The sequence below is a fragment of the Dermacentor variabilis genome, chromosome 9 (assembly GCF_050947875.1).
Source record: "Dermacentor variabilis isolate Ectoservices chromosome 9, ASM5094787v1, whole genome shotgun sequence".
NCBI classification, from domain to species: Eukaryota; Metazoa; Arthropoda; class Arachnida; order Ixodida; family Ixodidae; genus Dermacentor; species Dermacentor variabilis.
The window spans coordinates 31,248,120-31,273,928 of record NC_134576.1 but is presented as its reverse complement, the minus strand read 5'-3'; the positions used below and the strand labels follow the sequence as shown (position 1 = coordinate 31,273,928).

Genomic DNA, 25,809 nt, shown 5'->3' with positions numbered 1-25,809 from the left:
GCTCAATTTTCGACAATGTTGGTGCTCACTACGGCCGTACCGTTACTTTAACAACTTTGCGACTGATTCTGGCTTTACTTCTTCGTGGCATCTATATTTCGATACCCCTTGCGAGTCGCTACGATGCTCTTGAGGCGCGATAAGCCAGTTTTTTCCTTTTCTTTTTTTTTTCCTCGAATTGGTTACAGGGCACCCAGTTCCCAGATACGCCAAACCCGTGGAAAGTCAGCAAAGACCTTATCTTCAAAATAAGTGTGCTGGAAAACGCGCGGAGTGAGTCTTCTGTATGGCCACACTACTTGCGTAGCTTCCGCAGCGTTGCTTGCTAAGTATAATACAGTACCGTGCTAAGTATAGACAGCACGGTACCGGCTAAGGCACAGTCGCTATAGGACTGGAGAGACCATTGTTTCGCGCTTCTGACGTCAGCGAGCCTCGTGGCCCGGGGTGCACGCAGGCCAACGAGCGGACGGTGAGGCGATCCCGGGGCTTCATCTTCTCGCGCCAGAGCGGGCCGGTGCTGAAGCCGAGGGAGGAGGCGCCGCTGCTGTGCTTCTACGACCGATACACCGAGCGAAAGAAGGAACCCGTGCGCTACCAGCTGCTCAAGCACCTGCCTGCCAGGCGAGTGATGTATCCGTCTGTCTCTCTCTACAGCCGATTACTTTCGGTTCACGAAAGCCGACATATCGCGCTGTTTTACGAACATGTCGCGCTGCGTGTCACATGCAAGAAAGAAAAAAAGACACGAACAAAGGCACAAAAACGAAACCCTTCCTTTTTTTTTTTTCGTATGACACAAACGGCAAGACAACTAAGGTTATAAAGAATGGTTTCGCCTCTTTTTTTGTAATTGCTCTGGTACTGTTAGAAATGTCCCACCCACTACAATAATGCACTTTCAGCGCATGTAGTTTTCTGAATAAAAATATGAAAGAGCATAAACTAGCCCTGTTTCACGCATGGCCACACGAACATATTTCAATATATTTCGCAGTGAAGGCAAGTTAACAGGGTCACACGGCTGTACAAAATCTTATACATGCCAGTGATTCGACCGCAGTACTACTGTTAAATGGCTGGCGTATACAATTAGGAAACGTCCGTGTTAACGCAACAGACCAGAATCGTGGTGCTTAAAAGCTTCCATATAATATAGTGTAGTTAAACGCCTAAACGCTTCCACGGCAAGGTGTCGCTTCCACAGGAAGTGCTGTAATTTTCCACGGTAATATTTCGCTAGCGTTGTCCCCCCAGAGATCGAACCTGGAGAACCTCGAAAGTGTGATCGGTACTCGACGCATTTCTCTATCAGCAAAGACATTCGGTACATTTGCATGAGAATCGAGTACCTCGTGACGCATACAGCGTAATGTGACGCGTGAGACAGGAAACTGATGGACGACACCTGGAACAGCGGCGTGACACAAAGAATGCGAGTTCTGTGTCGAAAGGCGCAGCCTTTCGGCACAGAACTTATTCGCCCCCGCCTACCAATCGGGGGCAAATAAGGCGCACCTCGATGAAATCCCCGTCTCTCTCAATGCGCGCAGGTTCTGCTCGCACCTGGTGTACGGCTTTGTGAGCCCCTCGGACATGAACAACGGCTCGTCGGGCGGCTCCTCTCAGGCGGGCCCCGTGGCGGATGCCGACCACCGCATCCGCCAGATGGTGCAGCTCAAACAGCTCTACCCAACGCTCAGGGTGCTCGTCGGGGTCGGCGGACCCAAGGCGAGTGATACACCACAACTGCATAATTGTACTTAGCTGCCACGGGCTAGGTCAACCCACACTGCGCTGTGATCCGACCTGCATTATATGGTGCGGACAAGTTGGCCGTCTGCTCGGCCAAGGCCGCGGTGGCTTCGCGAGGTCCTCGCGAGTCAGCCGGCACTACTACAGCGCGAGTCATCCTACTCGCTCGCTCGCCGATCCACAAGCGTCTACACCAATTTTTCTGACAGGAACAAGCAACCTACGAGAGTGTCTGTTTTGCAGTTCGCGCATTGACTGTGTGGAACGTCCCTACGGCCTCGCAGGTGGACTCCAAGTCGTTCTCGGACGAGCTCATCACCGAGGGTCGCCGCGAGCACTTCGCCCAGCGAAGCGTCCGCTGGCTCCGCGCCCGCCACCTGGACGGCATGCACGTGCAGTGGATGTACCCGGGAGAGGGCAACGGCCGCCCTTCGGACCGCGAGAACTTCCCGAAACTGCTCGCACAGATCAGGAACGCCTTCAGGGCAAGTGGCACGCAGCCGAGGAGCGCTCGGCTCGTGTATTTTGGTCTTTCAACACGCGGCTATAGTAACGAAGGACAAGGTGCCGAGCGCAATGGCAGGTCATAAGCAACAAACACGAGTGGAACACGATTATCACGAAGGCTGAACGACTGCAGCGTCGTTTCCATTCCCTCTAGTGATCGTAACGTGAAAACCTATAACTTAAGGGGAGGCTATGTACTTTGCCCATGGCCTCCTAAACGGGGGCGGTGCTCAATCCTGGAGAGGATGTTTGGGGAAAGCACATGAACCTTGTGGTACATTCGACCGCGCTTGTGGTACATTCTCAAAGCGCCCTGATGTCCGTGCAAAACGACAATGAAGCCGCATAACGGAGACTGTATTACGAAACATTCTCCCGGATTTTCTTGTTGTCATAGTAAAGCTCATGTAGTATGATACAACTAAAAAAAAAACAGCAGTTGGGAACCAAGGCAGAAGGACTACGCGGAGTTGTTACTCCGCTAGCTAATTACAGAAGCAAACAAAATTGTAATCATGCGACCATTTCAAAATGGTGTCGCACTTGATACCTTCGGAGCGTTTGCTGTTCTTTAAAGCCTTTTCATTGGCGGAAGCGATGAGGTGTGCAACAGACATGGACAGAGTGTGTGGAGCCTGAGCATTTCACTCTTCAAAAGTCTGCGGTGCAGTTCATTTCACTGCTGCACCTGTTTTACTCATGAAACTTCACTGCCAACTGAAGCAAAAAAAAAAAAAAAAAGAAACAAAGCTGTATCCGATTATAGTTACATTGTTAAACGACCCTTGAGGTTTTGCAGGAGTGCTCGAAAACGACGCATTGAATGTGCCATTACAGTTTCAGTTAAAGTGTGCGTGCTCTCTCTCTCTCACAAACACACACACCTCGCCCGGGATCTGTGGTAATAATAGTTCTGCAGAAATATACGGTACTCCCTGCAATGATGGTCTCTCGAACAGGCTGAGAGCAGCCGGTGGCACCTGACTATGTACCTGCCGCACGAGGACGACCGGGTGGACCGCGGCTTTGAGCTGCGCAACGCCCTGCGCTCGGTGCACTACGCAGTCATGGGCTCATTCGGCTTCGTCGAGCCTGGCCGCGCCGAGGTGTCCAGCCCGCTGTACAACCGGCCGCCGGCCGGCGAAAACCGTTCGCCCATCAACAGCGTCCACGAGCTGGTCGTCCTGCTTCTGGATCGGGGAGCGCCCAGGAACAAGCTGCTGCTGGCCGTGTCCGCGTCCGGCTACAGCTACGCGCTCGCGAGGTAGAGGTTTTTGCGTGCATCTGACGCTTTCACCGGTCCATTCAGTCCGAGTGGAACACGCTCCAATACCTAATGCTGAGCTATAGAGAGAGGTTAACTTGCAGGTACATATACCTAATTACTGTTCATTCACAAAATGCTGGGTTACCGTGAAATGAACTTCAGCAGACTGCAAGATCAGGGAGGGGCTTAACTGCAGCAGCGAGGTTGGTAGTGCCATCCTGCAGCATTGAGTTTAACCCGAGAGGATATAGAGTTATTATAGTAAATGACCACATGCTCCTTATCTGCTGCTGTATAAAGCGTCAGCAGCCATGCAGTCAGTAACCTGCAGTCTTGTTTGGTTTATGTTGCTTTGCTGAGAACGTTCATGTAACGTAAAAACGCTCTGCCTGATGTTGGACGGAGCATCAAGGGAAGTCGCTACCGGCGTTGCTACAACTGTTCACGTTTAAAGGGCCCCTCACAAGGCCACATGGCAAATTTTGGTTATAAGCTAGAAGTTATGTGCCCTCTAAGGAGTACACATGTTCTACTACAATAATTTTTCAGATTAGTTCATTAATAGCAGAGATAGAAATATTTGAAGTGCTGTGAACCCATGATTTCAGGAGGTGAGCATCACCGTCCGTCCCCCAACATAGACTCTCTCTCCACTTTCCCCATCTAGCCTCCACAAGCGAAATTCTTTCGCTGCTGCCGAAAGATCACATGACGAATACGTCACAGGCCCCACCTTCTTTTTTCTTTCTCTCTCTCTCTTTCGCGTTTTTGCTGAGTGGCGCACTTCAGGTGAAGGTCTCGCTGTGAGCTCTGCGTTTGTCGCATTTTGCGCAGAGGAAGATTTTGTGTGCTTTGCACGAGAACACCTGATTAGTGGTCTAAGTCAGTGCCACAACCACGAGCACTGAAACAGGCACGAGGATCAAACAGCATGATCGAAGCGCTGGGACATGCCGACGAAACGGAAGTACATCTCTCCTGCTACAGTACTAATTAAAACAAAAACACGCAGAGATTCGCTTTGAATGGTTTATTATTTCTTAAACTCTAATTGCTCTATTGAAGCCACAGATAAAACAAACAACTGATGTTGCCTAGGATAATTCTTTCAGTCGCGTGTCACTATGAGCGACGTCACGGCACTGCCATGTATGCAGGCTCACTTAGGTGATTGATATCGACTCTCTGGATTGGAGTGCGGTGACCGCGAGGAGAAGGGCAAACGGCATTTGGCCTCAAATTAAGGTCTTTTCACAGAGCATAGAGATGTACCTATAACACTTAGCAGACACGAATGTTAATGCAATTTGTATGTACTGCACTTGTCAGCCTCAAAATGGCCAGACCTGGTGAGCAGTCCTTTAACGCTACGTGGTATTTCCGTAAAGAGTGGACAAGCTAAAGCTCTCCAATTCTGCATGTATAGTTGCTATTCATGACGAGGTGGCATTAAGTAGAAGAAACTTCCTTTGTGCAAGAATGTTTTACTAAAGTCCCCTGTTAGCCACAGTTTTCTGTAGCATGCAGAGACACAACCACAGGGATATCAGAGAGATGTGTAGCATTGACCCTTTCCATGACCCCGTAACTGTGAGGAGCCAACTGCGCATGCGCAAGCTCTTCCCGCGTCTACTGCTGCACAATACCGCTGAATGCCTGCAAGTCCCACCATGCCTCCTCCCGAAGGTTTTGCGTGGCAGCCCCAAACTAGCCCAATAATGGACGGTGGTAGAAGTTAGAAGAGCTCGCACAAGCGGTTGGCTTCCAAACGCACAAAAGCGCAGTGAAGTCATTTTTTTTCATACGCTCTTCATGGGCTTCTTCAGAGCCTATAAAAGAGAACCACGTAAGAGATAGCATCAAGGAAACAACTTATTGGGTGTTTTATGAGCCCGCTGTACAACTTTTCAAACACGACTTACACCATAAAAGGAATATAGAAAATACTCTATAAATAAGCTTATAAGGTGATTAACCGTACCTAAAAAAAGCCTGAGTAAGTTGAGACTGGGAACCATATACTGTAGGTCTTGTTTGCCTAAAGTGTACCATTCTATTTTTTAAGTTTGATTCTAATTAGGTGGGACACCCGGTACAGTATATTATGAAATGGAAAATAATTGCCATCCACATGACCTGCAGCACGAAGTTACAAAGGAAACCCATATGACTTCCTCAGAAAGAAAGCTTTGCAGTTGTAGAAAAAATTGGCCTGGTCCAGGGATACAAATGAGCTAACCAGGAGGCTAGCAGAATGCAGGTAGAGGTCTGAAAGGCGTTAGTCCCAGGTTAGATCCCAGGTCCAGGAACAATTTTTCTTTAATTGTGAGGCTTTCTTTCTGACAAATCCACATGAGTTTCACTTGTAGCGTTATGTTACATTCCAGGTGGATGCAAATTTTTCCCTTTCATGAAACTTCCTCCACCTTGCGGGCTTCCGCAGAACTGCTTTGGCTTACGGTACACCATGTTCATGTGACGGGACCTAAGTGGCTCAGGCGCATATGCTCCCAGGGCTGACACTGACGTGCGAGCCCCTCTGCGTGGCGGCGACGGCCGTGGCCAGGCCGGGCCGTTCTCGTCGACGCCTGGCCGGCTGGCCTACTTCGAGATCTGCTACAACGTGTATCGAAACAGCTGGGCGCGCGTGTTTGACGCGGCCACATCTTGCCCGTATGCCTACCGTGGGCAGGAGTGGGTCACCTACGACGATGCTGACTCGGTCAGGGCAAAGGTATGTACGTGCACCGACGAAATCAGTGTTTTCAACATGAGCTAGATGGACATATACTGGACAAGATGTACGCGGAGACAGCAACATTATTGGTGAGCGTGTAGTTCTCTACAAAAAAATTGCTTGATGGAACTCCGGCGCTAGTTTTTACAGGCATGGCGAATAGTATGGCAAATCAGCCAGCATGGGAATGACTGAAAATTAAATTTGGCGGTTTTTCTGTGCCAGAACCACAATCTGAACATGAAGCCCGCCTTGGTGGGGGACTCCGAATTAGTAATTTAGACTACCTTGGATAATTCAATCTGCATGCCAATCTATTGCACGAGCGTTCAGCTGTGTTCTTGCATTCCACTACCTTTGCAACACGAGGAGGAGGAAGCAAACTTTATTGCTCTAGAAAGAGTAATTCAGCGGTCAGGCTGGATGTCTTCATCTTCTATTGGTCGATGACGATCTCCGGTCTGCATAATGGGCGCCCCTATTCTAGGGCACTACTGAGCGTGGCTGCTCGTCGGGCATGATCCGCCAGACTCCTTTGGGAGGCTAGGGTTACTGCTGGAGAGGATGCTCTCCCACTGCTCTGCACTATAATTTTCTATTTTGTGGAATGCCTTATTCGTATTGTACTCCCATGTGATGTGATAAAGTGTGGGTATTGCGCCACACCACGGGCACGTGTCCCTGTATTGACTTGGGAACATTTTGCTTAATATATGCAAATTTGGGAAAGTTCCTATCTGCAGCTTTCGCCAGTAAACTGCCTGTTGTTGAGTGGGTGTATTGTGGGGCGGGGGATATCTGATCCTCGTCCCTCTATGGTAATTTAGTACGTCAGAGGATGTTGGAATCACTGTCATGAAATCCTCAGGATCTCTGTTTAGGTCCGCTCGGTTTGTATGCTCGCAAGCGATCCTATCAACCCTTTGGTTGCCCTCAATCTCAGAGTGCCCCGGTACCCAAAAGATGGTGTGTCTAATGCGTTTATTCTGTCGGCCAGCGCGGAGGAAGATTTGGAGCGCTTTTTGACCGATTCTGCCGTTAATGTAGTTTCGGCATGCTTCCTTGAACTCTGTTAGAATTAGAAGGGATCTATTTGTGCAGTAGCCCTCCATAGCTGCTAGAGCAACAGCCATTTCCTCTTTCTCAATTACCGTACAATCTCGTGCCGACGCGCAAGCGATTTCCCTGTAGTCCCAGTCTCTTACTGCCGCAACGACTTTTTGTTCTGTTTCCCTTCGTTCTCGAGGATATACCATGGCGTCCATGTATACCATGTTCGCAACATGAACTGCAGTGGGGATCGAACCCACGACCTCAAGCTCAGCAGTGCAACACCATTGCCACTGCAGCATGGCAGCCGAAGGAATGACATATAATTAGCACATGGATTTCAGTGGTGGAACAATCATTTGACCTTTTGGCACAGGTCCTGGTGCAGGACAAAAGCCGATTTGGCGCAGCAGCAAGCACTCCTTGCGCAGGATTCAACGCACATTATATACCGTGCAAATATTAACTGATATAGCCAATATGTTGTGGAGACGGGTTTGTGCGAGGCTTACCCTGCAAGCACAGTCAATAAAGGAAGTGACGCACAAATACACCGCGACACACAAGGAGCGCTACGGCCGGGCTCATCAATAAGGCGCAGAGAAGGCACCACGGACAGATTGTCAACAAATGTGTGCTTATTAACACAGAATGCAATATAGTGTGACATAGTCAACATAGTCACAAAGTGCAATTAAGATAGTGCAAAGGCTTACCGTTAGACCGATTTAGTATGCGCGCCTGCACTGAACATCACATCATGCAGTATACTCATGTCATGCCATGCACATTAGGAAATTTTCAAATAGGAGCCGCAAAGGTTTTACGGCTACAAAAAAACACATATATTCGGAGCCATTCCACTCTCTCAAGGTGGATGGCCAGCAGAGCTGTATATAACTATAAAGAAAATAATACAACAAAACAATATTGCACAAGTAAGCACTTTTTTCTGTTTATTTGTAATAAAGTTTATCTCATGACCACAGTAATTGTTGCTTCATGGTCACAATGATAGATGGCCATGGGCTTTATGACGACACAGGAGATATTAGGGGATGTTAGGTATATGCACGACCGATGGAGTGTTGTGGAGATGTTGGTCTTGGTGTAGCACTGAAGGCTGAACTTTCACAAGAGAAACACCAAGAATCACTTTCCATCAGGACGAAACACATCGACGTTAAAGTCACCCACAATGATGATAAGATTGGGGTTCACCGGGAGGAACTACTTAAATGTGCCAGTCATAAATTCTTCAAGGTCCCTCTTTGACCTTCCGGGATGAATGTATACGGTGGCGACGATTCCGTCCCTAATCTGCATGGCAACAACACTAGCTTGAACCACCGGAAACTGCCTTTGTCGGCAACTCGGTCCACTATTTCTATCCAGGGTGAGGGTGAAGGTACGCAATTCGATGGGCATCCAGTCGACCATGATCTTCATTTCCCGTCTCCGAGCATCATGCGCGAGGCGCTTGACTTTGACCTGAGCTAAACGGCCAGTATGTGGCACGTCAAATTTCACCCAAATGCACACTGTATCGAGCGTGTTGCTTTCCCTGTACTCAATCTCTCAAGGTACATCGATGGCACCATTCACGAGCCCGTCCTTCACATTGACGTGGAATGTGACCATGTAGGGCTTGCCCCAATCGAGCAGTATCTAGGGGGTAAATTGCCCATTTCGACATGTGTCATACCAGCCAGCTTGGCCTGTGCACAAACACACTCGTCAGACCTGTATCCAAGGTATACACATCAACTGCTCTAGCCTCATATATGTCTCCCACACCCTGTAGGGCAACATCAATGTTGAATATGTTGACACCCTTATTACAGTAGAAGAGTCGCACAGCACCAGGCACAACCAAGGCTCGACCGGCGCTGACGAACCGGCTCTTGATGATGCGCATCTCTTCCCGTTGGAGGGCCCCCTGTCCCCGACTTTCATGAGGATTGCCGAGAATGCGGCGTCCTGTTGACACACAACCTGCCGCAACGGGAAGTAGGAGAGATGATGCCACTTCACTACCAAGCTGAACACCTTGGTGTGACTTTGCGCCCGCCTAAAGACCTCGTTAGCACGAACTGATGGCAGCTGTTGCAGATTGATGCACATTATGATGTCCAGACTGCCAAACAGCTCGTCGTACTTGTACGTGATCTGTATGTTATTTGCACATAGAGTCATACTCTCTACAGGCTCATACCTCCTTAAAGGGACACTAAAGGTTAATATTAAGTCAACGTGGACTGTTGTAATATCACCCCAGAAACCTCGAAATGCTTGTTTCATGCAAAGAGACTTATTTTAAGAGAAAATGCGTTCTGAAGCGTCTGCGTACCTCTAGCGCAGTTCAAATCGCCCGCCCTCCAATCGAGGAGTAGTGACGTCATGGTCTCTTAGTGAAGTTGCGCCGTCTGCGAGTAAAATGGCGCCGGCAGAGAGCGCTACGGCTTTTCTGCGCAACATGCAAACGCGCGGCCGGAAACAGAGCCCAGACAGAGCCGACAGCAGCGCGAAAGCGGAACTATGGTGGCTAGCGGAAGGGAAAGCGTGTGACGATAAGCCGGTTCTTTATTTTATGGCAGCAATTTTGACGCTCGTTGCAATGGACGACCCTGACGACACATTGGTTCGCCATGCTGGGCTCGACCAGTGATTTAAACACTGATGAACGTGACCTGCTGCTGAGGACTTCTGCTGCCGGTGTCGTTGCGTACTACTAGGACGGCAACTTATGTCATGGCTGTACATACAGTCCAGCCCACTTATAACAGCCGCAGGTATAACGAACGCTCGATTAGTACGAACGAGGGCGGTGCTACCGTCAAAATATATATTGGGGCAATGGCACAGTGTCTCACATAGAATGAACTGTTGTGGCCTCAACACTCGGTTAGAGCGAACGCGAAGCTGTCGGGCCCCTGTAGTTGACCGAGCCGGCGGTGTTTGGTGCGGTTTCGCTGGACTGCGAACCCGCGGCAGGCGAATTTCGCGCACTTTGTGTTCCCCTGACACTACGCGAACGCAGAGCGCACAAAGGGTCCCCCGGCGCTCCTTTGCGGGTAAAATAAAGTAAAAAAAGAAAAAGCGCGCGTTGAAAAATGAAAACGAAAAAGCGCGCGCGCGGTGACGAAACAGAAAGTGGCGCCGCCCGCGTCGCTGTGATGCATCCACTTGATCTGCGTCGGCCAATCCGAAAAGTCAGGCGTCTGCTCTACCGGCTCAAACCGGTTCTCCATTTGTTGCTCCGTTGCCACCCCGCGCTGAGGGCATTGCGCCGTCGATTCTTTCTGTGCGACGGCACTGCATTGACATCGTTGCCGCATCCGTGCCTTTCCCAGATCGAGGAGTTGAAGGCTGCCTCAGCGCGCGAGCTCAAGGGCTTGACTTGCGCCTGGTGCGATGGAGGACTGTACGCCGACCTCTTCAGGTGCTAAAAGGAAAGCTGTCGACATCGCAACGAAGATGGCCATTGTTAATGAACTTGCTCAAGGTGCAAAAAGCTGCGAACTGGTCAAGAAGTACGGACTGTCGAAATCGACCATTTCAACCATTGCTAAGGGCAAGGAAAAGATTCTTGGTGCTACCGTGAATGCCGACCCGACGACTAGAAAGCGCCTTCGGAAGGCGACCTACGCGGACGTTGAGGACACACTGCTGAAGTGGTTCGCTGACATGCGGTCTCGCAACGTTCCGATCAGTGGACCGCTGATGCTCTCCAAGGCTAAAGACTTCGCCTTCCTTTTGGACTTTCCCGATTTCAGCCCAGGCAATGGATGGCTCCACCGGTTTAAGGCTCGCCACGGAATTGTTTTCAAGGCGGTCGTCGGCGAGGCCGCGTCTGTGAACAACGAGGACGTCGATGCGTGGCTTTCCGACAACCTCCCAACAATCACGAGCTATGCTCCACGGGACGTTTACAATGCCGACGAGACTGCGTTGTTTTATCAGATGTTGCCATCTAAAACACATGCCTTGAAAGGCGACAAGTGCGCAGGAGGGAAGAACAGCAAGTTGCGCATAACCGTTCTTCTGTGTGTCAATATGGACGGCAGTGACCGGCGGCTGCCTTTTGTCATTGGCAAGTCACGTAAGCCGCGATGCTTTGGAAGCTACGTGCCCGTACGCTACAGGAACAATACAAAAGCCTGGATGAGTTGTGACTTATTTGCCGAGTGGCTTGTCGAGTTCGATCGCAACATGGCACGAAAAAACAGGAAGGTCCTGCTCATGCTGGATAACTGTGCGGCGCACCATGTGCAGCCTTCCTTGAGTGCGGTGACAGTGCTCTTCTTGCTTCTCAATGCAACCTGCAAAATTCAGCCGCTGGATATGGGCATCATTCATGCGTTCAAGGTGTGCTACCGGCGGCGCGTCATCCAACGCTTGTTGATCGCGATTGATGCTGCCATGCCAGTTCGCATCAGCTTGCTTGCCGCCGTGGACATGTTGAAAGCGGCGTGGATGGAACTCACCGCGGAGTGCATAGAAAATTGCTTCCGCAAGGCGGGTTTTATGGGCCCAGGCACCGAGGACGCCACAGATCACCCACCGGAAGGCCGGTCGCACGAGGACTTGTGGCAATGCGTCGTTGACACGCAGCTGGCCGGACCTGACGTTGCCTGGGACGATTTCGTTTCTGCTGATGACGACGCCGACATTGCGGAGCCATGCACTGGCGAAGCTATTGTGCGTGAAGTGTGAGCCCTTCCTGACTGCCCAGAGACCGACGAGGACGATGACGAGGATGCTGCTCTACCGCCGGTTGCTGTGAACGCTTCAACCGCGATCGGTTACATCGCGTTGCTTAAGGAACTCGTGTGCAGCAGAGGCCTTGGCGATGAACATATTACCGCGCTGGAAAAATTAGAAACGGCAGTGATGCGATCAGCTTTGAAGAAGCAGACATGCATCACGGACTTTTTTCAAAAATAAAGTGAACTTTCGTCTCGCTTGCTCTTTTTTCCCGTATGATAGGTGGTCCACTTAGTACGAACTTTGGATACAACGAACAAATGCCACGTGACGATCAAGTTCGTTATATGTGGGCTGGACTGTATTCGCACACTTCTACCTTTTCCTTCGTGAAAACCAAATGCCGCACTCACCACCCGGTCTTCAACCTGCAGTTGTTTTTGTGCTTGGGAGAATACAGGCAAGACTGACGGAACAGCGCTATGGGAAAGCATTGCTTTGAAAGGCACTCCACACGACTTCAGCAAGTCAGCATTGAACTTGTAATCCTTTGAACGAAAGTACAGTGAGCCCACTATGCGATTTTTCGGCTCTTTGCCAATGCACTGTGGCAGAGGTATGGCATTTAGCCACTTCAATCGGAGAGGTTAATTTGTTGGCGCACAGTGATAAGTAACGGATTCAGCGCTGCAACTGCCCTTGGCCAAGTTTCGCGGGCCGTTTGCGCATCCCACGACATCACATGGAGGTGGTATTCTCGCTGCTTGTTCCAAATGCAAGTTTCGCGAGCCAGCAGAATCAGCGCAGCATGGCACGATAACGAAAAAACTTAAACTCCAAAGCGTGCATGGCGCAGAGTTGAGCGTGCAGAGTCGAGCAAAAACAAAACCTTTCGACCACCCACACTATACGGAAGCGTAACGTCAAAATGTGATTTTTTCTTAGAATCGAACAGAAGTAGACAAGTAACATTTTCTTCCGTCTTGTAACCTAATGAAATGATCTTTTTAATACGAGTAGTTGAGTACTAGTGAGATCAATTATGATGAGGAGTGACTTCGTTGTCGGGCTAGTACCGTATTTACACGATTGTAAGTCGACTCGAATTTAAGTCGACCCCCCCATATCGCTTGACCGGAAAAAAAAAAAAAAAAAAACCGAGGGCGCATTCGATAACGAAAATTTATTAGTAGCTGACATGGTCACTGGACTACTCATCTTCACTAGTGCTGCCATCGTCATCGTTGCTGCGGTCCCACAGCGCGTTGTGGTCCAGCGAAATTTCAAATTTGGCAAACGACCGCACCAGGACATCTTGCAGAACAGCAGCCCACGTCAAATGCACCCAACCACACGCAGCCGTCAGGGAGGCTCTTCTTCTGCTGCCAGCCACTCGTACTCACGGCGGAGCAGAACCTTAAAATTAAGGCGAAGGTCCGGGCTTGTTTCATGACCACGTCACACTTCACTGGCAGGGACCGATCACGCATTTCAGCGACGCTGCCGCAAGCTTAGCCTACAGCTCCGGAAAGCGTCCAGACTTCGGCACGTCGGAAATTTCTCACTTGCAGCCACAGGGTGAAAATTTCGCTTCGCTGCAGTCGCCACTCTCGCACCACCCGTTTAGAAACATCGAAATTGCGGCCCGCTGCGCAGTGATTTGTTTCTTCGGCGTAAAGGATGGCAGGCCTCTTGAACGCTGCTGTGAACGAGTGCCGAAAGATTAGTGAGCCTGCAGCACTCATGACGACTGGGGAAGCATAGAAGTAGCACGTAGCCGGCAGTCAAGTGGAGCGTGTCAAAAAGTTCGTCAAACCAATGCCAATGCCTTTAAACAGAGAAAGAGAAACCCGCGAACGGTGTCTGCTCTTCCATGAACTACCGATACTCCCCGCAAGCGCCGCCGTTCTAAGGGTGCCGCCGCAAATGGGAATAGCGGCGCTTCTATCAACTATCGACACCCCCCATGAGTGTTGCATGCACTGTAAGACTCTCAAAAATGTTGAAAAAACCCTTCCGAAAAGCAAACAAACATGCGGGATAGCGAAAAGATACGGGTAGGACCATAGAGCAAACATAAAATTGTAACTACGTTGTAGCTCTCGTTGGTATCGCTTTTTTTTGGCGGGGCCATGTTTTGGTTTCGATTGTAAGTCGACCCCCCAACTTCAGAGACTTTCAAATTTTAAAAAAGGGGTCGACTTACAATCGTGTAAATACGGTACCAGAATGTCGCTGAAGGGGGGTCTCAAATTATGTCATGCATTTACCTCAATTTTTTGGTTACTAAAGCTCTGTTCGCGATTATATTGACGGCTTAGACGTTCTACAGCATTGCTTTATCACTTTAACTTGACTTCATACTAACCTTTACGGTCCATTTAAGCAATGGCTCGTACCCCTGTAAATGCGGTCCATATTATGATAGTTTTTGCACATGCGCATCACGAAATGCTGGAAACTAGCCCAAGACAGCTCCGCTATAAAAAGCGTCGGTGCTACTGCGCATGCGCGAGACACAAATACAGTTTTGCATTGGCATCGGCGATGTTATTTCACCACAACAGCACAACGACAGAAACTCAACGCAAAAGTCTTGCATCAATGATCATGGCGGCACCTACCGAAGTGGCAGCTCTCGACGTGTACCACATTCGCTAATAGCATTCTTAACTTGCACCATGTGCATTTCTGAACTCAGTGGCTCCTTTGCAAAGCCCCGTTATCACCCGTACACATAAAAAAGTTTACCTTTAATCCTACAATGCGATATACTCCTTCAGCAAACTCTGCGGTACCATGCGGGTTCGATGAACACTGACATAAAGCGCCAGCAAGATGGTACAGTGGCATTTCATTGTACGTCTGCCATAGAAAAATTTCGCGAATGACGAAACGGATGTTGAAAGTCGCAAGCGACCGTCAAACATTGTTGCACCCTTGGTTGGGGGCGCGACGACGAAAGAGAGAGAGGGAGCTGGCGAACGGGCGAGGGATGCCCCACTGCACCACGTATCGGCTGGGACCTCTACTAACAACCTCATCCGTTCCACTGGCTTTTTGGCAAACCACCTACTGAGTGCGAGGCACCGGCGCCCTCGACAGGGACGAAGGCATCAGTGCGGCTAAAAGAGAATGTTGACCTTGTGTTTCTTCTCGCTTTCCTTTCTCCTTTCTTCGATCTATCTTTTGCAAATAAACCAGTCTCGAAACGGATCCCAACGAGTGAAGTTCTTCCCTTCGAGGCTATGTGTGCATGGCCGACGCCGTCCACCTTAGTTAATGTGCAGCAAAAGTTAGCGGAGTCGTCCAAGAGCGACAGCAATTAGAGTCAGCCCAGCGGTGCGAGCATTCATTTACAACGGATGACTCCAACGGGCCCATAATGTTTCTCACTATAGAGTGAGAAACTTGACAGCTCTCGCTGGGAAACCCAAACAGGTCTTGAAGGCTGTGCTCTTGCTGGCTGCATGCACCAAAAGCAATTGCAGAAGCCGGGCACATGTCACAGGCACAATGTTTTAAACACTCGATATTGGGAAAGGCAATGCGCAATGATACCATGAACACATCTGGAGCCACAAGCAAGAAGATTAAACAAAACCATGCACCATCCATCATTCCCATGGTAGCTGAACAATTTCAACGGTAGAGTTGCTTTTAGTGATTTTTTTCAGAAATCGTATAGAAAGAGATCTTGATCTTGGGAGATCTACGTAAACAAGGTCCTTAACGTACCCCACTACCGCAATCCTTAGTCGAGCTCAAAGAATGCATCAGTGGTGCAGTGCAGACAATTGACAGGACTATGCTACAACATGTATGGAATGAGCTCGATTATTGTCTGGACATGTGTTGTGTCAGCAAAGGGGGTGCATAAACTTGGTGAGCTTGTGGTTCTTTTCATATATCTTACATGTGTGTAGGTGTAATACTTGTTGTAGCCTTTTCAAAACGAATGAATCATTTATGCTAGCCCTATGTATTCCGCTGTGCAAGGATATTGCCTGTGTACACCTCGTCCCTTTGGCAGTGCTACAAGTTGCTTATGAGATAGAGTAGATACTGTATTAAATGCGGTACAAAATTTTGTTGCAGTTGGAATTTAACTGCAGAATAAAGTCTTTTCTTCTTTGTCTTTGCTGCCGCAAGGCTTGGCCTATTAAACGCAGAAATAAAGACTTATTAAAAAAAAGAAAAGTCTATTCTTTATGTGCCCTGCTTTTGCACCCACCGATAGTTCAGTTGTTGACACTCCACCGAATGCCCCAAATGCATGTCCCAACGCTGCAGGTGGCCTTTCTGCGCAACCAGACGCTGGGTGGCGCGGCGCTCGTGGACGTGGCAGCCGACGACTACATGGGCATGTGCGGGCCCCGCAACGTGCTGGCACGCACTCTACGTTCGGCGCTCAAGCACTACTCGCCACCAGTGGCACAGAGCCCGTCATCCCACACGAAGAAGGCGGCAACGGCGCAGCACCAGAAGCACTACCCGCACATCGCCCGGCAAATGTTCAGGCACAAGCGACGTTTTGGCTAGACAGCAACCCTCCATCACATGCCGGTGTGAGCACGTGTTGTGTGTATGTCCCTCCCGCCTCATGAGTGTCCTCCCATTAACATTGTCATGACACCATCATCCCGGTTCACTTGCTCTCTCTCTCTCTCATTTTCTTTTTCCTCTGTTCCTTTCATTTTATCTTCGAAATAAAAGGTTTTGTCACCAATAGGCCCTTGAAATCCCACTGATAAAAAAAGTAGCCCCTGTATGCTACATTTTCGCAGGTAAAGCCCACACCATAAACTCTAAAATTTGACAATAATGTCGAGGTGCAGTTTCATGCAAATATCACCTTGAGGCAAGTGTACTGAGAAATTGATCTTGTGCATTTTCTTTCTGTTACTTTCCTTTTATAGAAACAGATTAACTAACATTCCAACTATTACGAACAACCTTTTTTCACCATAAAGTTGGAAAATTTATTGATGACACACACTGGGCAGCCAATCAGATAGCTCGCCCTACTAACGTCATTGGGGTAAATGATGTCAAATGGCCAGGGGCAGCTTAACATTCAGCTGAGTGATGTGCTGCGATTGGCAGCGATGTACATTTTTAAAACATAATAAATTACACGCTTTACGCGGAGCACTTAGATGCAGGCACATATCTAAGGGGGGCCCGAGGGAGGGGGGGGCTCGGGGGGACCCGGGCTCCCCTGAAATTGACGCATATCCCCCTCCTCGCCCACCCCCCATTTCTCACACACATTCCTAAAGTGCCACCAAATCAATGTTGGGACTTCACAGCTTTTGGCGGTCAACATTTTGCTGCCTCTTTCACTCCTTTTGGATGGCGGTAGTTATCGGCATTTCCTGGGATCTGAAGGCCAGTTTCCACATCAATTCGGTGCGCGCACAATAAACTTGAGATGCATTCAGTTGTCACCGTCTATTCAAAGGTCATGCGCATCATTGTTGCTTCGTTAGTTCAACCTTCTTCATTTAGACTGATCCAGGGACCAGGAAAGGGATTCAGTTCGTCGTCAGCTGGTCTGTATGCACATAGAACAAGTTGTGGCCAGAGAAAATGCCAATTGTGTTTAACTTTTCTTTTGTTTCATTATTTCCTCGAGTGACGGCTCAATGCGATGCTGACAGATCCTCGGAACCATATACCCGTGATATGGGTTAGATAAGGCGGAAAATTAAATAATGCGAGACAGCGTCCATCATCAAACCCTGCAATAACCCTTAAACTCATAGGCAATGTGACTGTCACCCATTAACTCGCCTGGTTTTTTTCTAATTGTACAGCTCTTTTGTTGTGCAAAATTGCCAACTGGAAACAGTCACAAGGATTTGAGAAATTAAGCGATCTACTAAGGGAGAGAGCCAAGGCAACAGCCAAATAGGAAGGAAAAGCAAAAATTAAAAAATTGAACTATTGTTTATGGAAATATTTATGGATCAACATCTTTTTATTTAAAAAGGAAGTAGAGAAAACGCTGCCAGAAGTGGAGGACAATTCCGTGTGTTCTGAATGACGCTTCTACAGTTATCATTCGAGCTGCCTAACGTAGCCACTTCTCTGCTGTGCTTACGTAGATTTTTTTCTAACCTTCCGCGGTGGGCACAGCTTCCTGCACCATACACGGTTGTACGCGACTGGCGGCCATGTATCGTTACGTAACTTCCCAAATAACAGTATGAGTCAGTTGTGGCACTTCGCTTGTTAGAGCAGTAAACGAGGGATCCAAAAGAACTGTGATTTTTCTGCAAATATATACTTCTGTATAATTTTTCCAGAGCTAATTCAAAAAACGCTACTAGAGTCGGATACAACTTGAGTATGCAATAAAGCCCTGCCACGCCTTGATAACTGCCAGCAACTGTTCCTCCGCAAGGCTGCAAACAATACAAACTCAAACTTTTTCTGTTACCCAAATAAGGCGGTAACTACAAAAATAAAATTATTAGGACATAATTTTATACCTTTTCCCTTGCCTATTATAGTGGAATGGCAAATGCCTAATTCTTTATTGAACTAAAATAACATGCTAGCTTCGCTACAACTATTTGTTGTGAAGTTTCACTTAGTTAGCAGTGAAGTTTCATGAGTAAAACGGGTGCAGCAGTGAAATGAACTGCACCGCAGACTTTTGAAGAGTGAAATGCTTGGACTCCATACATTTTGTCCATGTCTGTTGCACACCTCGTTGCTTCCGCCGATGAAAAGACTCTTCAACAAGAGGAGCCTCTCTGGAGGTATCAAGTACGACGCCAATTTAGAAAGGCCACATGACGATTTTGTTTGCTTCTGTGATTGGCTGGTGCAGTAACCTAACTCCGCACGGTCTGTGTGCCTTTGTTACTAACTGCTGTTTTTGTAAGTTCTATTCTACTAAAGTAATCTTTATTTCACACTTTTGCCTCTTTACTTGTCCTTGGCAGTGTTCTTCCTGCGCGAGTCCATTTGACATGGTTCTTTGTTTGCCAAGTAAAGGAGAGGTGTATCGCACAGGCAGACCTGGAAAATGCACCTTATTTTATTTCTATTTTGTGGGTTTGCATGTTTTTATGGAGAATGGCGAGCGTTATTCACATTTGTGCAAGTAAAAATACCCCCCCTCATTTGCATGGAAAAGTTAACTTGGGTTGGGCCCCTTCCGAAAAAAAAATCCTGCATACGTGCCTGCTTAGATGCATCAATTAATGATCAGAAGGACCTACTCTAATGACTCGGTATGTTTGTACAAAATCGTCAAAATAGTTCCAAGGTCCCTTTAAATTGATTTCAAGGCAGTGCACACTGTACTGCAGGATGCCACATCATCATCATCATAATCATGACCATCACCATCATTATCAGCAGCAGCAGCCTTTTTTACATCTACTGCATGACAAAGGCCTCTCCCTGTGATCTCCAATAAACCCTATCTTGCGCCACCCGATTCCAACTAGCGCCTGCGAATTTCTGAATTTCGTCACCCTACCTAGTCTTCTGCCGTCCTTGACTGTGCTTCCATTCTCTTGGCACTCATTCTGTAACCGTAATGGTCCACCAGTTATCTAACCTGTGCATTACATGACTAGCCCAGCTCCATTTTTCCACTTAATATCAAATAGAATATCGGCTATCCTCGCTTGCTCTCTGATCCAAATCGGTCTCTTTCTGTCTCTTAACAATACGCCTAGCATCTTTGTTCCATTGCTCTATGCGCGGTCCCTATCTTGTTCCCAAGATTCTTTGTCAGTCTCCAAGTCCCTGCCCCGTATGTCAGCACTGGTAAAATGCACTGATTGTACACCTTCTTTTTAAATGATAATGGTAAGCTTCCAGTCAGGAGCTGACAATGTCTGCCGTATACGATCGAATCCATTTTTATTCTTCTATAAATTTTCTTCTCATATTCAGGGTTCCTTGTGATTAATTGATCTAGGCAAACATACTCCTTCAGACTCTAGAGGCCTACTGGCAATCTTGAACTCTTGTTCCTTTGCCCGGCTATTAATCATTATCTTTGTCTTCTACATATTATTCTTCAACCCCACTCTTACACTCTCTCTGTTAAGGTCCTCAATCAGTTGCTGTAACTTGTCTCCAGTGTTGCTGAACAGGACAATGTCATCTGCAAACCGAAGGCTGCTGAGATATTGACCGTTGATCCTTACTCCTAAGCCTTCCCAGTTTAATAGCTTGAATGCTTCTTCCAAGCACGCAGTGAACAGCATTGGAGAGACTGTGTCTCCTTGTCTGAACCCTTTCTTTACAGGTATCCTCCTGCTTTTCTTGTGTAGAATTAAGGTAGCTGTAGAACCTCTGTAAATATTTTCCAAGGTATTTACTGTACAGGTCAGTATAGAATTCTTCCGCTGCTTTTACTATACCTTCAAGATTGCTGATGATATTACCCTGCTCATCTTTCAGCGCATACATTTTGGTTTGTCCTATGCCAAATTTCCTTCTCACTGATTTCCTGCTGCGTCCATTTTCTACGGTTTCCTCATTCTTTCTCAAATTATAATTTCGAATATCTTTATTTTCTCCTTTTGATCAGTTTGACAGTTCTGCGAATTCTATCTGATCTCTTGAGTTGGACACTTTCATTCTTTGCCGTTTCTTTATTAGGTCCTTTGCTACTTGGGAGAGCTTGCCTACCGGTTGCCTTGGTGCCTTGCCTCCCACTTCAATTGCTGCCTCTGAAGCCAGCCTAGTTACGGTTTCATTCATTACTTCTATGTCATCTTCATCTCTCTGTTCTAAGGCTGCATATTTGTTTGCAAGTACCAGCCTGAATTTGTCTGCTTTTAGCCTTACTGCATCTAGGTTGGCCTGTTTTTTCTTGACCAACTTTACTCTTTCTCTCTTTAAACTGAGGTGAATCCCAGCCTGCACTAACCTTTGATCACTGCACTTTACCCTACCTAACACTATTACATACTGCACTATACTAAGATCGGCAGAGAGTATGAAATCTATCTCATTTCTTGTTTCACTATTAGGGCTTTTCCAGGTCCACTTTCTGTTGCTACACTTCCCAAAGAAGGAGTTCATTATTCGCAGCTTATTCCTTTCTGCGAATTCTAACAGCATCTCTCCTCTAGTGTTCCTAGAATCGACGCCGTAGTTGCCAACTGCTTATTCACCAGCCCGCTTTCCCCCCACTTCTGCATTGAAGTTGCCCATTACTCCAGTATACTGAGTTTGCACTTTTCTCATTGCTAATTCAACATCTTCGTAAAACTGATCTATTTCATCGTCATCATGACTGGATGATGGAGCGCTTGTACTACCTTTAATCTATACCTCTTACTAAGTTTGATTACAACTACTGCTACCTCTCATTAATGCTGTTGAATTCGCCAATGTTGCCCGCTCTGTCTTTATAGATTAGGAATTCTACCCCGTATTGCGTCTTATCTGGGAGACCTCTATAGTAGAGGACATGGCCGTTAGTCAGCACTGTATAAACCTCACCAGTTCTAACCTCACTAAGGCCAATGATATCTCAATGCCTGATAGTTAAGCTAAGCTGCTAAGCTAGCCTCGCTCGACAGAGTTCGGGCGTTAAAGGCAAAGACTTTTTCAAGGGAAAGTTCTCCGCCATTAAAGGTTTCGTTATCTCCGAGGGAGTCCCACACTTTCCTAACCCCCACGTGTTGCAGCTCCTTTTATTGCGATAGCAACTATAAGGCGACACCGCGTGAATTTTTGCTGTCGACGTCGTCATGAGGTTCTGCAAGTCCAAGTGCAATAAAATAAGATCACAGCCACACCGTAGGCTGTAGGTGAGAGGGAAAGCGTCATAGGATGAGGCAAGATGTATGGTCACTGGATGCGGTGGCGTTTTCTCATGCGCACCAGAAGGGGGGACACATTAGCATGCATCTCTTCTACTGGCCGTGCAACGCACGATGTGACTACCCTATGTTGGAGGCAATTTGCCTGGTTCTGTGACAGTGCACAATTTCTCGAGTGCCTAGTGTGCATGGAGGCTAGAGGCAGCATGAAGAGGAATTCTTTAACTGCTGCTGCTGTTCTTCATCACGGCAACATTCTGGCAGTCAGTGTCCACGGTCATTGTGTGAGATATGTTCATGTATGCCTGTTTGCACACGAAACCGTGCTTGTTAATTTATGGTGTTTTTCACTGGTTGATTCGGAGCAGGATTTTTTGCTCCGTGGCAACAAATCCGAATTTCATTGGTCGACCTGGAGTGGGTTTGTGCTTTCCGCTGGTCATTTTGGATCAACTTGCTCCGCCAGTGAGGTGCGGATTTGGGTGGAAATAGCTTACATCAGAAGAGTATGCATTTGGGCTGGTTGGTTCATGATTACGAGCAATGAAAACAGCGCTAAACAACAGCACGAGTGAAGGGACACAGACAACAGCGCTGACTAACAACCAAAGTGTATTTATTCTTTCTTTGGTTCTTAGTCAGCGCTATTGTCTGTGTCCCTTCACTCTTCCTGTTGTTTAGCGCTGTTTTTATTGCTCGTAAGCTTACATCACTTCCGTCTTCAAGCGAAATCGGTAGGTATGCACAACATTGTGTTCCTTTGCAAAATGGCTGCGTTCGGTGCTGCTGCAGAGCTCGCGTTTAGCGATGATAGCTCGGACGACAGTGATTACGAGGCGACGCAAGAGCTGTACAAAGCCTTCTATGCACGTTGTCCAGGCACAATCCTTGTGGGTGCGACATGGAAATGATGGACTCTGCGACTGCCGTGGTCAAATTATGCACGTGGGATGGCGACTTTGGTTGCCATCGAAACGTTCAGAGCGGACTCAGGCATGGTTTCCGGAACCGGTTTGTGTCACGTGTACGCATCCTTCCCGTGTGATCCCCTGCCGAGCGTTTTTGCGCTCCGCTGGCCGTTTCGGATTTGTGAAACCTGAGTGCTCGCTCGAGGATTTTGGTGGCCGCTCCAGATCATAAACCAGTGAAAAACGCCATTAACTTGCAAGTGATGTTTACAGCAGTTCATATAGTTGATACAGTGAAACCTCGTTAAACCGTAGTTGGCCGGAGCTCGAAAAAAGTATGTACTAAACGGTAGTACTGCTTAACCGAAATAGGATGAGATCACCCACTTACCTGTCAAAAACGAAACTCAGTGAGTGCGATGAAAGGGAAAAAAAAACATGCAGAATTTATTCACTTAGCGCAACAAAAGCGTTATTTTCGTTTGATGCCGAGGACGCCTAGTAGCCACGACATCGGCCTCATACTTACTGAAGCTGCGAGCCAGCATTTCAGCCAGTCACCTCGGCAAACACTCGCATGGCAGCTTCCCCGTTGGCGTTGCATATTCCCCGTGCACGGGCACGGTAGCGTTGCAGAAGTCGCGGGGCGCCTTTTTCATTGAGGGGTGCTGTTCTCGTCGCGATGATTGTATTCATGAGGCTGATGTAACGCGCAGCCTCTTCCAATGTCGGGCCTGAATCGCCCGTGCTGTCGATTTCCTTGTCGTCCTCATCACTGTCACCAGTCGACATTTCGGCAACAACAGGGGCAATGATGGCGAAAAGTCAAACCTCGTAGCCGACATCTTTTCACGGTTGCAGCAGCGCTTCTGAGCAACTTCTTCGCATTCTATATGCCACACATCATACTCAACAGTAGATTCCTGTACCGTGCCAGTGCAAACTTCTTCATGTCACGTTCGATAGCATGAACAATGTGTAATTTTTCTTCTATGCTGAGCACCCGGCGTCTTTTTTATCTGAGCTTCCGCAATGACACTAGCTCTTGCTAGCACAACGCCACAACGCTCTCTGGCACGGCGCCGAAATTATGTTGATGTTGATGCGGCTGCACACGCAAACGAAAAGAGCGTTTGGAGGCCGTTGTTCTGATCTCGAGGCTTGTTGTTCTGCCGGGCTGCCTGATGGAGACGACCCACCGCCATGTTTGTGCGCCGAAAAGTGGAAACACTACGTGTTAACCGATACGTACGCAATAAGCTGGTACGGTTTATGTGGATACAAAACACATTACGTTCTATGGCCGCTGAGTAGGGGAGTTTACTTTACTACTTTTAAAATGAAACTACTGCTTAAGTGGGTACGGTGTAACGAGGTTTTACTGTATGTGTATCTACTAACCTTACATTGCAACCAATGCTTCGCCTTTCGCGCGAAACTACAATTTTTTTTCATAGTCGCCATTTCGTGTTTTGGCTGCATTAGTAATTAGCGAATAGTGTACACAGCACTGGTGAACCAAATCTCAGTTCACAATGAACTGTGCCTGATGGCAGTCCTTTAAAGTGCCACAGAAGCTGAACATTGCCAGTTTCACCGAAAAGGTGTGTGAACAGAGCCACTGGTCGAAGATACGACCCGAGCAATCTACAAACGTAGACTGTTTTTACAAAGATCTTAGAGCTGCTGTGTGTAGTTATTTCGGCAGATTGTATGAGTGCATTTTTTTTTTCATTTTTTGTTGTTGTAATAAGCGGTGCGGGTTACACTTGGAGGTGGATTATACACGGAAAACTACGGTAAGGTCACGCGTGAAACAATGACCTGCATGCAATCAACGTTAATGATTAGTTCTGCCGAATTACTGGTGGCAGGTGCAAAGTTGAGAAGGATGCAACTCGTGCCCTGGCGTTTATTTGGTTCAAGTTGTTCGATTGAGACAAGGAATATTCAAGCAATGGAACTCGCATATGGCCCACTCTTGCAGTGTGTTTGACACAAATGCACCGGTTGCATCTTGGCCAGTCCCCCGGGTATGTTCCGTATGGAAATCATCATCATCATCAATGCACAGCAATTATCTGTAAGAGTAAGTTGGCGATGGCACAATATATGCAGTCCACTTCTTGGCCAATCTCGTTGTGGGTAAGTACCATAGCATGGAAATCCTCATCATAATCGACACATGCTGACCATCTAAAAGTGCTAGTTAATGGTGGCATGAGACAAGTGTATGTGCTGCTGTGGTCTAATGGTTGGAGCATTGGGTTTCTGCATTGAGGTGTCGAAGTTCGAAACCCCTCTACTGGATGTGCTTCATTTTCTTTTTAGGTTAATGCGAATCGACTCGGCAAGAACCCCGCCAGCGACTGACCGATCCAGGTGAACTTTGGAATGGCAGGCAAAAAAGCTTTGGTTTAATCCAAGCCTACGAAAAATTCATCACATTGAGCAGCACAGGTACACACATGCGAGCACCAGTTCCGTTTACACAAAGCAGACTAATGAAATGGGCAAATTTATAGCATTTCATTAACCGCTTCGCAAAAGCTTTGCTTCACATCGATTCCAACATGTCCGTGGGATCTGAATAATTCTTCTCTTTTTTTTCTTTCAAAGCAGGCTTGGGCCAGAAAACCCAGTGCTACAAAAGCGCCTCGCAGTAAGTGAAGTCTCCTTCAAAGGTTGGCAACCTCAACAGACCCCATTGCAAATTTTAGTTATATACATTGGAAGTTCTAAAATGCCGTCTAGGGATTATTTTACCAAAATAATTATTAGAGGAGGTAGAAGAAACTGAATGCTCATTTCAGTTGACTATTGGACGAAACAGATAAAACTGAATGCTCTGATGCCATACCACCAGGAGGCAACCGTGGCTGCCAACATATCCAACTGCCAATAGATCCAACTACCACAGATCCAACCAATCCAAATGGATTAATATAAATGGACCGCTAAAGTGCACAAGCATCTATACTTGAAAAGCGTGGACACAGAACGGAGGAAGAGGTCAAGAAAGTTGGCCAGCAAGTACAGGGTAATTGAAAGTGTAAATAGACAACCAGGAGT

The 25,809-nt window shown here is 47.7% G+C and overlaps 2 protein-coding genes across 2 annotated transcripts in view; one reads left to right on the top strand and one right to left on the bottom strand.

Moving 5' to 3' along the window:
- The window catches only part of LOC142592570 (uncharacterized), a 163,499-nt gene that overhangs the window by 66,799 nt on the left and 70,891 nt on the right, over positions 1–25,809 (bottom strand). The gene's annotated exons all lie outside the window — the stretch shown is intronic.
- Positions 3,227–16,746, top strand: LOC142557969 (chitinase-3-like protein 1). The gene is made up of 3 exons (XM_075670146.1): positions 3,227–3,526; positions 6,044–6,263; positions 16,317–16,746. The coding sequence occupies exons 1-3, from the start codon at positions 3,249–3,251 to the stop codon at positions 16,563–16,565; spliced, it is 747 nt and encodes a 248-aa protein (XP_075526261.1). The 5' UTR covers positions 3,227–3,248; the 3' UTR covers positions 16,566–16,746.